Below are 12562 nucleotides of genomic sequence, written 5' to 3'. Positions count from 1 at the left end.
TCCAAGTTGAGATTTGATATGTGACAAAAGTAATAGGTTCAATTCTTTGGACAAAGAACAGTATAATAAATTGGTGTTGGGATAGCTATCTATCCATTTTGGAAGAAGAGAGAAACAGACTCTTACACTGTACCATAAGCAAAAACAAACTTTAAGAGGATTAAAGACAGTTTAAATTAGATTAAAGTCTTACTCCATTTCAGTTGCTGTGAAAAAACACACACCATATACTGGGTAGTTTATAAACAAACAAGAAACAATTATTGCTCACAAGTCTGGAGGCTAGAAGTCCAAGATCAGGATGTTAGCATGGCCAGATTTTAGTGAAGACCCTCTTACAGGTCACAGATTATCTTTCAAGTGGTGAAAGCAGTTAGAAATCTTTTTGTAAAAGTGCTAATCTTATTCATGAGGGCCCTACCCTCATGACCTAACCAGCCTCAAAGTCCGCCTATTCATACCATCACCTTTGGTGGTTAGGATTTCAATATAAGAATTTGGCAGTACGGGTGGGTGGGTGGGATGAGGGAAACAACACAAAATAGAGACCACAACAATGACTTAATTTGAAAAAAAATATATATATGCAGGGCAGCCTGGGTGACTCAGTGGTTTAGCGCCTCCTTTGGTCCAGGGCGTGATCCAGGAGACCTGGGATTGAGTCCCACATCCGGCTCCCTGCATGGAGGGAGCCTGATTCTCTCTCTGCCTGTGTCGCTGCCCCCACCCCTCTCTCTAAGAACAAATAAATATTTTTAAAAAAAGAAAAAAATATATATTCCAAGAAAATCTAGAAACTGTAATACTTAAAGATTTTTCTTAGTCCTATAAATATATATATTCTGAAAAAATATATATATATTCTGTTAACTTTATATATATAAAAACTATATAAATGCTTTATTAAAAAATGCTTTATTAATATTAGTGTATATATAAAAACTTTATATATATAAAATTAACAAAGAATACTCAATTCAATTAAGATAGGAAAGGAAAAGAAATATTAAGAAAATATAATACATATAAAGCACAAGATAATATGGACAGAGTAAGTATAAACATATACAGAAGCACAGAAATATGAATGGTTATATTGACTTATTCATCTCAAACTAGGTGAAATAAGAAAATCAAACTAGAGGTCATTGACAAAAGGAAAACCTAAGATGACACTAGAAAGGAGAGGGAAAAAGCATATCAGGTAAATAATAAAAATAAAAAATAGGGCTTTTTTGGGGTTGCTTTTATTGAATCCAAGTAGATTTAATAGTCATCATGAACCTTTATATACTCAAGAACACTGACTGGAAGTATAGAAACAAAAACTGAGGATGAAGAGAAACAGACACAGTAGCAGTCATACTGGGATCCTAACATACCTTTCACAGAATCACAGAATCTGGCAGGTGGAGTAAACGACATATGAGTAAGATACAATTTAAATGGCATCACTTAAATAATCCTTTAATTGTGGAATGCAGAAAAATAGAACTGATGAAAATAATACCAAGTGCAAGTTCTTGAAAAGACTAACAAAAACAAATAAAACCTTTAGTAAGTTTAATTAAGGAAAAAAGCTAAGCTTGAAATAAACATTAGTAATATGATGAAACAATGACAGATACAGAGATTAAACAACGTATGAGAGAATACTACATGTAAATTATTCCAAAATTTTAGGAAATCTAGAATAAATAGGTACTCTTCTAGGAAAATGTAACCAAACCTGGCTCAGAGAGGAAAAAAAAAAATCCAACAATCTATGTATAAAAGAAATAGTAAAAGTAATCAAAAGATATCTCTCTTAAAGGTAACAGACTCAAGGGTTTATGGACGAGTACTATCAAATCTTTAAGAAACCAAAATTATCCATGTTAAGAAAATTCTTTCAGAGACTAGGCAAATTTAAACTTCCCAACTCATTTTATAAGGTTAGCATAACTTGGGTACCAAATTCAGACAAATACAGCTGAAAAAAAGTAAAGTCCAGTATCACTAACAGACATTAAAAATTTCTTTAATGAAATAGAAGCAAATTAAGTTCACCATATGAATCAAAGAATCAAGACCAAGGAGACATTTAAGGATGGTTCGATATTTAAAAGCCTATTAATGTTTTTTACTAACATCAACAGATTAAACAAGAAAAATCACATGCAAATCTCAACAGAAGCTAAAGAAATGTTAGCATTGAGAGTCCATTTTTTATTTAAAAGAAAATAAAAAACTCTTATCCAATAACACATAAAATCTCTTTAACTAAATAAACTGTCTACAAGCAACTCCCAACAAACTATATTTAATGATGAAACAAAAGTATCTCCATGACAATCAGGAATAAGACAGGAATACAAGCTATCACCACTAATAATCAATATTGTACTGGAGAACCTTGATAATATAAGAACACAAGAAAAAGACTAAGTATAAACATTGGAAATCAAGAGATAAATATCACAATTTGCAGATGGTACGAAATGGCTACAGAAATTTTAAAAAAAATTAACTGAAAAAATACTAGAATAAGGGTTCAGCTATGGGAGGATATATATGACTGCCACACAGAAAATCAGTAGTTTCCCTTTATATCAGCAACATTCAACTAAAAATTTTGGGGGAAAATCACAATAGCAACAAAAACATACAGAAACAAATTTTCTTTTTTAAAGATTTTATTCATTTATTTGGGAGAGAAAGAGAGAGAGAGAGAGAGAGAGCACAGAAGGAGTGGCAAGCAGAGGGAGAGGGAGAAGCAAGCTCCCCATAAAGCATGGGGACTGATGTGGGGCTCCATCCCAGGGCCCTGGGATCATGATCTGAGCAGGCAGATGCTTAACTGCCTGAGCCACCCAGGTGCTCCTAGAAACAAATTTTAAGTATGCAATTCTTTATAAAGAAAACAATAGGACTTTCCTGTAAGACATGAAGATAAATGGAAAAATATGCCATATTTCTAAAAATACCAATTTTCTAAAAAAGACTCATATTTTCCCATTTTCCACAAATTACTTTATAAATTCGATATCGTTCTGAGTTCAAATAGAATTTGACAAACTAATTTTTTTTTACAAACTAATTCTAAAATACATTTGGAAGAGCAAAACATTTAATATATTATTTCACTCATATGTGGAATTAAGAAACAAAACAACTGAGGGAAAGGGAAAAAAAAAAAGGAGAGAGAAGCAAACCAAGAAACCTACTCAAAACTATAGAGAACAAAATGATAGTTACCAGAGGGGAGGGGAGTGAGAGGATGGATTAAATAGGTGGTAGGGATTAAGAAACACACTTGTGAAAAGCACCAAATGCTGGATGTAAGTGTTTAACCACAATACTGTACACCTGAAACTAATATAACACTGTATGTTAACTAACTGGAATTTAAATAAAAACTAAAAAAAAAAAAAAAATCAAAATTTATTTTTAAGAAAATACCTATAAAGTATTTACATTTGCTTTAAAATAATGGCTTATTCATTTAATCATTCAGTGAATATTGACTGGATGCACACTGTGTATCAGAATTATTTTTTTAAAAGATTTTGAGAGAGAGAGAATGTGCATGAGAGGGAGGAGCAGCAGAGGGAGAGGGACAAGCTGACTCCATGCTGAGCTCACAGGGCTTGATTCCACAATCCTGATCATGACCTGAGCCAAAACCCAGAGTTGGACACGTTAACCCACTTGAGCCACTTAGGTGCCCCTAGAACTCTTAGGAAAATAGAATAGAAAAAAAACCACACAAAAATCCTCTTTCCCAGAAATTTATATAAGGGCTTTTTTTTTTTTTTTTTAAGATTTTATTTATTTATTAATGAGACACACGGGGGAGCGGGGGAGGGCAGACAGGTAGAGGGAGAAGCAGGCTCCATGCAGGGAGCCCAATGTGGGACTCCATCCTGAGTCTCCAGGACCAGGACCTGGGCTGAAGGCGGTGCTAAACTGCTGAGCCACCTGGGCTGCCCTATATAAGGACTTCTGATTCTGATAATGGTAGGCTACAAAATCTCAATTTCCCTCCCTGAGGTCAACTAAAAACGTTGGATTAAAAAAAACAAAAGCATCATATAAGCAACAAAGAAATAGCAAGATAGTAAAGAATTATCTAGTCAAATTAAGTGAAGATAAGAAACCCTGTGGGGCCACCCAGTAACAAAGCCTTTTATTTTTGCCCAGAGGACATGTCCTATCTGGAAGAAATAGCTATGAAAGTAAGTTGCAATTTTGATGGCTGCATGGCTGCACGGAGCTCATAGAACAAAATTATATTCACAACATAAAAGGTGAACCAGAGGTATATGAACTTTCCCATGATCTAGCTCTTATAGAGAACCTGACTTTGGGTCATCTGGTAGACCAGGAAAATACAAATCTTGAATTTGGGTTTAAGGTGTTCTAAACTGGTAGAACTCCTACTCAGCTGGCAGAAGTAAATGAAAATTCTATGGGAAAGATACTATCCTAGGCTTCAGAACAGTTCTAGAATTGTTTCCAAATATAATGTCTAGCATACTGTTAAACACCTAGGCACATAAGAAAAGCAGATACTATGAACAAGAAACAGGAAAAGCAACTATCAATAAGCTCAAACCCAGAGTTATTTGGAATTATCAGAAGGAGAATATGTAAATAACTATGTAGGCCACATTCAAGGAAATAACAGCCACATAGGCTACTAGAAACAATAAAAAGCATATCTGAAAAAGAACCAACAGAAATTTTAGATCTGAAAAATATTACAATCAAAATTAAGACTTCAGTAAATAGGGTTTAGTAGTAGCTGAGAAAATGACTAAATTGGAAGATGGGTCAGAAGAAATTACCTGAAATGTAGCACCAAGATAGAAAACTGAGAATAAAGAGTAAAAAACCTAGAGAACACAATGAGAAGGATTTAATATACATTTAGTTCCAAAAGAGAGAATGAGGCAGAAGAAATAAATAGCTGCGAGACAATAGCTAGGAAACTTCTAATACCCAGCAGAGACCCCAATTGACAATAATAAAAAAGGAATTCCCATCCATATAGTAAAACTTTAGAAAACTACATAAAATCAAATAAATATATTAAAAGTATCAGAAAATACAGAACAGCTTGTTTTAAAATGGGCATCAGCTGTACTTGCAGGAATAATGAGATGACTTATGGCTGGGGGCCCCAAAATAGCTTCAGGATGGGAGCTGGTCACTGAAACAACCAAGGCATGATTAGAAGACTGCAACTTTTAGCACCTCTCTCCACCATCCCCTACCTTGGCCCTGCTAAGACCTTCAGGGACTTGAGATTGAATTTAATCACCAATGTCCAATGATTTAATCAATCATGCTATGTAACAAAATTTCCATAATGACTTATAAGCAATGGGGTTCAAAGAACTTCCAGGTTGGTAAACATATGAAGATGCTGGGAAGATGATACACTCGAGAGGACAGGGAAGCTCCATGCCACCGTCTCTCCTGCATACCTTGCAATCTCTTTCCATTGGTTTGTTCCTGAATTATGTCATTCATTCATTCATTTTTAAAGATTTTATTTATTCATTTGAGAGAGAATGCAAGGGGTGGGAGAGAGAAGCAGAGGCAGACAGGGACAAGCATGCTAAGTGCAGAGCCTGATGTGGGGCTCGATCACATGACCCTGAGATTATGATCTGAGCCAAACTCAAGAGTTGGATGCTCAACCAACTGATCCACCCCAGCACCCCCTTAGTTATGTCCTTTATAACAAACTTGCAAAGTCAAGGATCTTCCTGAGTTCTGTAGGCTCTTCTATCAAATTATTGAGTTTGAAGAGGGTGTTGTGGGAACCCCCAATTTACAGCCAGCTGGTCAGAGGTACAAATGACCTGATACTTGAGACTGGCATCCTGAGGTGTAGGCAGTCTTATGAGACTGAGTTCTTTAGCCCAAGGAGTCTGCTGCTAAGTCTAGGCAGTTAATGTCAAAATTGAATCCAATTCCTAGATACCCAGATGATGTCTGGAGAATCAGAGAATTGGTTGTTGGTATTGGAAAATGCTCCAGATCTAGTATTCAAAGGTTAGGCTACACAATGCACCACTCAAATTTAAAACTGGGAAAGTAGTATATATTGTAATACACACAATCTCAAGTACTTTGAAACAATAAAAGAAATATAACAAGCTGTTAAAAGTAAATATCTTTGAGTGATTATACCAAGATAATGTCCTCTATTTTTTCATCGTAATACTTCCAAAATGAGCATATATTAAACTTTTTTAGTGAGAAAAAATATCAAAGCCATCCTTTAGACTAATGTTCTAACTGTACAGTTCCTGAGAGGTCATATGTATGTCCCTAAAAAAAAGTCTATTATATGACTACTGAAAAACTATCATCTCCTTAACCCATAATTAAATGTGAAATCCGAAATAGAGATATTAGCTACACCAATGTTCTAATACATTCTCTCCTTTTTTTAAAAAAAGATTTTATTAATTTATTTATTTGACAAAGAAAGAGCATGTGTGCACACACAAGTAGACAAAGTGGCAGAGAAGCAGGTTCCCTGCTGAGAAAAGAGTTCAATGTAGAGCTCAATCCTAGAAGCCTGGCATTGTGACCTGAGCCACCCCGGTTCGAATATATTCTAAAGAAGCATAGTAGAAAATATTACTTTTAGAGAAGTTTCACTTTTTTGTCTTCATGCTGTTAAATACATAACACTTTTAATCAGATTTTTAAAAAAAGAAAGAAAACTCTAATACTAAAAAAGCTCAAATATTTTAGTAATTATAAAAAAAAAGGAATTAAAAGAAAACTAGGCCATATTCAATATTGAATTAGACCATACTTTGCTACCACGTAACTTGAGACAATATAATTTCTTTTCTTGTGGAAGCCAAATGAAAATGTTTTAACTTGCTAGTTGTCAAAAGACAAACTCTGCTTCCAAAAGAATTTTTAATTTGGAAACCCAAATATCTTTTCCATGAAAAATGTTTTTTGTTTTAGCTTCCCAGGAATCCCTCTAGCTTAATGTTTTTAATTCAAATTACCCTATTTAATTCTTTTCATATGTAGAAAAAGAAATGGTTTTAAATAGCTTAACATAAAAAATTTAATCTAGGTTTGCTTATAAAATCAAACTACCTAGTTTACTTGTATTCTTACAATTTGATAGTTTGCTTAATAAAAATCACAGAATTATAAAAATTAGAGCTGAAAGGGGCTCTAGTGATTGCTAGTCTTTCCCCCAAAACCCTAATTTTTTTAAATTTCTGAATTCTACTTGCTATATATCTTCCAATTTAAAAAATATATTCATTTATAACTATTGATGAAATGTTCAGTAAGAGACAACTAGTATATAGAGACTTGGTATAATTTGAGTCAGAAGTACAGAATTTGAAATTTTAGTGTCATCTTTATAGAGAAATACACAGTTTCTATTAAGCATTTCAAAAAATAAAAATAACTTAGAAGTACTTTCCCCCATTTAGTACCCCAGAGATCAGGAGGCCCTTGGTTGAGAATGATCCATCTAATCCAACATCCTAATTTCACATATAAGGTATGTGAATAAAGGAACTTGCTAAGTACAAACTTTCTGAATAAAATAAAACAACCTCAAGTGGACTATTTCCACCATTGAAAATAAGAAATGCTTCACAATATAGACATGATAATTTTCTTTAAGTTTTTTTTTTATTTAGAGATTTTTTCTGGTAAGGAGATATACCATAGGAAAGCAATTTCACTGGCAGTGAGGTATGTATATACTCTACCAAAATACTCCTTATTTTAACTGTTTTTAACTTTATTTACATACGAAGAAAATTATCAATGCATATCCTTGTTTCAACTATAGTATTAGCCATACTACATGAAATAAAATGAAATGGTGCTTGCATACAAAAACTGTTATTTGTAAAGGAATCTGATTGCAGTTAAAAGAAATAATTTGTTTTTGGAAAGAGTTTAAAAGAATCACAATTTATCATGACCAAGACATCTGCACCATATTTTCCATTCCTCACAGCACATTTATTTCAGTAATTCCGTTATGTCGGTTCTTAGCATGAGCATAGTGTTACACGATTTTCGTACATATAATCACATCCAAAACAAGTTCTAAAATTTAAATTGTAAACATTCTCATCATATGTAGAAATATTTCAATTGGTGTATTAAGTTTTGCTAACTGATCAAATTTGGAATATAAATGAGAAAGCCTATTCTAAGTTGTGTAGTGAGCATTGTTTATTAATTACATTTCTACAATGTTAAATAAAGTAAGAGGCAAACCTGTCCTGTAAGCATGTCAAAATTTAGGTAAAACATTAAAAAGAAACAAATCTGTTAACAAAAGGATGTCTTGCAATAAAGAACATTAGATTTTTTAAATCTATTATGATACAAAAATGTAAAGGGTAAATAGCATCTTTGTTGACAAAGTAGGAGGTAGCATGGATGCACCACTTTATTGTCTGAGAAATGCAACTGGAGTAAAGAATATTTCCTTACCACAAATAATTTCCAGGACTATGTACATATTTCTTTTAGAAATACTTGTTTAAACAAATCTCCCTCCACTTTTTAGTATAAAAAAAACCGTTCCATGTGATTTTAAAAAAACACTTACACATCTAGATAGAATAGTACTCTGCCCTATTTGAGTGAACAGTCTCAAACTATGAAGTACATGATATTTAATGCCCTAAGTTGAGTAAATTTAGTTTAGCGATTCCTGGTATTATACAAAACACTAAATACATACAAACAAAATATAATATCTTATTTTTCAATGCAAGTCTTGTGGGGAATAAACAGAACCTTGATTCCGGTAACACTGCAGAAAATGTAATTTTCCAGTAAGTCTGTCTTTAAGTTATCCATGTGCAACAGTTTATTAATGACTGCTTACATGTACTGATCTTTCATTGAGTGAACACAGTTAACTGACAAAGCTTAGTAAACCTTGAAAACACATATTCCATCCTATATAAAATATATAGACTACTTACTGTTTGAAGTACTCAGTTTGCTCTGATGTCACTGTAATTCATTTTTCCCCATTTTCCTGCTTTAGTATTTATAAACGGATAATTTAACGTGGCTTTAAAAAAAAAAGACAAAGAATTTCAAATTTACATCCAATTTAAATTTGCTATTTAAAAGGTTTCCTTGTTCTATGAAGCTGCTTCTGCCATTAGTAGAGAAAATGAAGTTTCTGTAATGGAGGCAGGCTTTTTAAGTAGTGACGTGACTTCCACCATGCCAGCTCCAGTCCGTGGAAGATTAGCGTTTACAATGTGTCGTTGTAAGTGCTTAATCCAGTCTTCCTGAACAGACAACGGTCCACGAAAGACTAGGCCACAAAACCTACAGAAGAAGTTGATAACAGTTCTCTTAACATGACCAATTCCCTTTATTTAAAACCAATTCAAAAAATAAATAAATAAAACCAATTCAAATAAAATCCATAAACTAAGAAGTAGAACTTTATCGTATCTTGGAGATACTATCATATACAGGAGTACTTGACAACAGTTTTAAAACACATACAGAGTCAAAATGATTTCATGTAATATAAAACTGCCAATTCATATGTTTAACAGCTATATTATCTATAGTAATATTTGTAAAGGTGGGAACATTATTATTAAATTAAAATTAAATTAAAAGATCTTAATACCTATGTATGTCAATACGTTTAAAACAAGTATAATTCCAAATGTAGCATTCTTTTCTACAGACCCTTCCCCAATTCAGAATTCCTTAAACTGCATGAGGATGAGTATAGAAGGGGGTGGGAATGAGTTTGTATAGCTATACTTAGAAGTATGAGTGGAGAGAAGTTCCCAAGCAACAGAAACTCAAGACAAATTAAAAAAGAAAAAAAAACCAATCAAATTAAATCAAACAAAGCAAATAAATAAAACACCAGCACCATAACAAAAAATTACTTTCATAAATCACAGTATCATTGAAATTTTGAGGTAATATAAAAAATTTATTCATCAGTTGTTGAAATACAGTGTATTATGAAGTAAGATTTTAAGATGGTCTCCAAAAGTTCATTTATAACTTGATTGTTGAGAATGCACCTTCTGCCACAAATTAAAAATACCAAATTAAAAATCCCAAATTAGTTAATATATCTCAAAGCAAAATCTGAAGAAACTGGAGATTTGGCAATAAAAGCATATACCTGCATCGGAGAATGTAAACCTCGTCAGCACCATGAGGTAATGTTAGCATTTTCTTCTTGCTTCCAGATCTTGACCTTGATTTCTTTTGCTTACAATCTAAGGCTAAAAAAGGGAAGAGAAAGACTTAACATTTCATATATATTCCAAAATATAAATATATACTTCTAGAGAAGTCAGACCATATAAATTAAATTTTAAATTTTAAAAAGTCTATATTCATTTGAATTCCCTGAAGCATGCACTAACTTGCAGCTGGGTCTTTAACAACAGTAATATCATCTGTATACATTCTTCCTATACTACTTTTCAAATAATGCTTTATCATATATAGCAAACTAGAACTGAGAAAATTAACTAAACTCAAAATTACTATATTGGCCAATTATTACAATGGCAATCTTTCCTTTTATGATCATAAGTACATTGTTTTCATATCTAATCAATCTTATTTCCAGGAAAACTAAAACCTTTTATTTAAGATCATTAAGTTTCCATTTGATTACTATTCCATTAAGTAGGTCTCACATGTTTTGAAAACTTAGTAAAGAGTCATAATAAAAGCTCAATGGGAAATCAATTTTATAGCAAATACTAATAAATAGCTCTTAAAATTATATGTAGGCCCTACATTTGGAAGGGCAAAAAAAGCTCAACTCTCATTTTTTAACTCAACCTGTACTGCATATACAATAATACATTTTATTTTACTAAGAAATTAATAGAAATCCAGATCATCTCACGTAAATTTACAAATGGACCAGAAACATAATTCTAATTATTCTTCACATTTTTAAATTTTACATGATCTCTTAGAACTTATTTTTTAAATCTGATTAAAAAGGGGAAAATTTTTTATACTAAAGTGCATCAAAATTTTAGTGCTGTTCTTGAAATTTTTCAGATACTTGACTTCTCCTTCAGTCACTTATTCTAAAAAATCTAATTAAGGGAAAAAAGGTTTTTTGTTTTTGTTTTTTTTTTTTACAGGTAGGAATGACCGGACATAAAACATTTTGTTGGTCTTTGAATACAACTATACCATTCCTTTGGACAAAGGGATGACAATATTCCAGGGTGCTGCTGGTCAATTAGCAGGAAGAGAAGGATCTAGGGATCCAAGGGAAGGGGAACAAATGTAACTGAAGAGTTACACAAATGGGTTTTCTTCTGTTAACCTGTCATGTGAAATCCCCTGGAAAAATTCTAGGTAAGAGAGAATAGGAACTGGCTATTCAAGGATTCTGTGAAATGAGTTGTTCAAAGTCCAGATTCCAAAAGAACAGATGCTACTATTACAAAACCAGTAAACAGTTTCTCACAGTAGTCAAGTGGCAATGCTAACAGAAATGTCATATAGAAAATTAAAAACCATGAAAAGCCTAGATAATAGATAAATCTCATTCAAGCCACTGGTTTCTGCTTCTTGTCACCTGCCTCTTTAAAAGTAAAATCTTGCTTGGGCCCAGAGTCTTCCTTTGCTTATGCTCAGAAGAAGAATCTAATAATAAAGAACTGTAGGAAATCAAGTTAAGTATTAAAGAATGGCTAATTCAAAGCTAAACAACCAAAATCTGGAATAGAAAAATCTTGTAAGTTATTAGTTTCTCAGTCAAGAGCCTGGCACGTGGTAGAAACTCAACAAATACTTCTGGTGTAAAAACAATGGAAATCTCAATAACCTTCGACATTTAGACAGCATATGAGTGGAAATTTGTTCTACCACTATGCAATACAGGTAGCATTTCTATAGAACATATATTCATTCATTCGTTTAAAATGAGTATGTTGCTAACAGTCACACTGAAATTCTTCATTCATCAGTCTATAGCTTAGATGTAGAAACAAAGTTCTTCACAACCAGTAGGAAGAGTAAGGTATCAAGTGCTTTTGTAATTAGCACCTTCTTTTTGCTAGTTGCACTGGTGAGCAATCTGAATTTAAGTGGATTTTAAAACATAAAGCAATTAACACACTAGAAGAGTTTAGGGAACTCAAAGGGCTAAGTGCTACTAGATGTCAGCTATTCTCCTATCTAAAAGGTAAAACACACACTATCCCTGTCTTTGTTATGTGGAACAGAGTAAGCATTTGGTTTATGGAGAGATTACAGGGAGAATCTTACTTTGATGAGCTCGCTGGTTGTCAAAATTGCCACACTGTATTCAAATTCCTTTTAAAATGTAAATAAATTACTGTAGGATACAAACAGAATGCATTATAACAATCCTTTAAAAATTTGTTCACAGAATGCTAATGTTAAGTGTGTAAAGCAAATTGAAGGAGAGGGGCAGGGGGTAATGGGCAAGTATGTAATAGAATGTAGTATCGGTATTATTTAAATGCTATAATTCTTTAAAAATGGAACTGGACATGTTTACTTT

General features: G+C 32.8%; 1 protein-coding gene and 1 long non-coding RNA gene across 25 annotated transcripts in view; one reads left to right on the top strand and one right to left on the bottom strand.

Annotated features, from left to right (window-relative positions):
* ZNF644 (zinc finger protein 644) overlaps window positions 1-12562 on the bottom strand; it is a 153207-nt gene that overhangs the window by 38038 nt on the left and 102607 nt on the right. For 14 of the 21 annotated variants that reach the window (XM_038541409.1, XM_038541412.1, XM_038541410.1 and 11 more), the window contains 2 exons: window positions 10181-10283; window positions 7656-9351 (listed from right to left, as the gene is read on the bottom strand). In XM_038541409.1, coding sequence (XP_038397337.1) covers window positions 9159-9351; window positions 10181-10283 — 296 coding nt within the window. In that variant the 3' untranslated portion in view covers window positions 7656-9158. Of the gene's footprint in view, window positions 1-7655; window positions 9352-10180; window positions 10284-12303; window positions 12374-12562 lie in introns of those variants that run through there. The other 7 variants (XR_005361266.1, XR_005361265.1, XR_005361267.1 and 4 more) reach the window with 3 other exon arrangements.
* LOC111096402 overlaps window positions 1-12562 on the top strand; it is a 69679-nt gene that overhangs the window by 38146 nt on the left and 18971 nt on the right. Inside the window, exon 1 of one of the 4 annotated variants that reach the window (XR_005361271.1) lies at window positions 7468-7540. The exons of the other annotated variants lie outside the window; for them this stretch is intronic. This is a non-coding gene — a long non-coding RNA (uncharacterized LOC111096402). Of the gene's footprint in view, window positions 1-7467; window positions 7541-12562 lie in introns of those variants that run through there. 4 annotated transcript variants of the gene reach the window in all.

The sequence above is a fragment of the Canis lupus genome, chromosome 6 (genome assembly GCF_011100685.1).
Source record: "Canis lupus familiaris isolate Mischka breed German Shepherd chromosome 6, alternate assembly UU_Cfam_GSD_1.0, whole genome shotgun sequence".
NCBI lineage: Eukaryota > Metazoa > Chordata > Mammalia > Carnivora > Canidae > Canis > Canis lupus.
The sequence above is the reverse complement of the archived record's forward strand: the minus strand, read 5'-3'. Positions and strand labels throughout refer to the sequence as shown.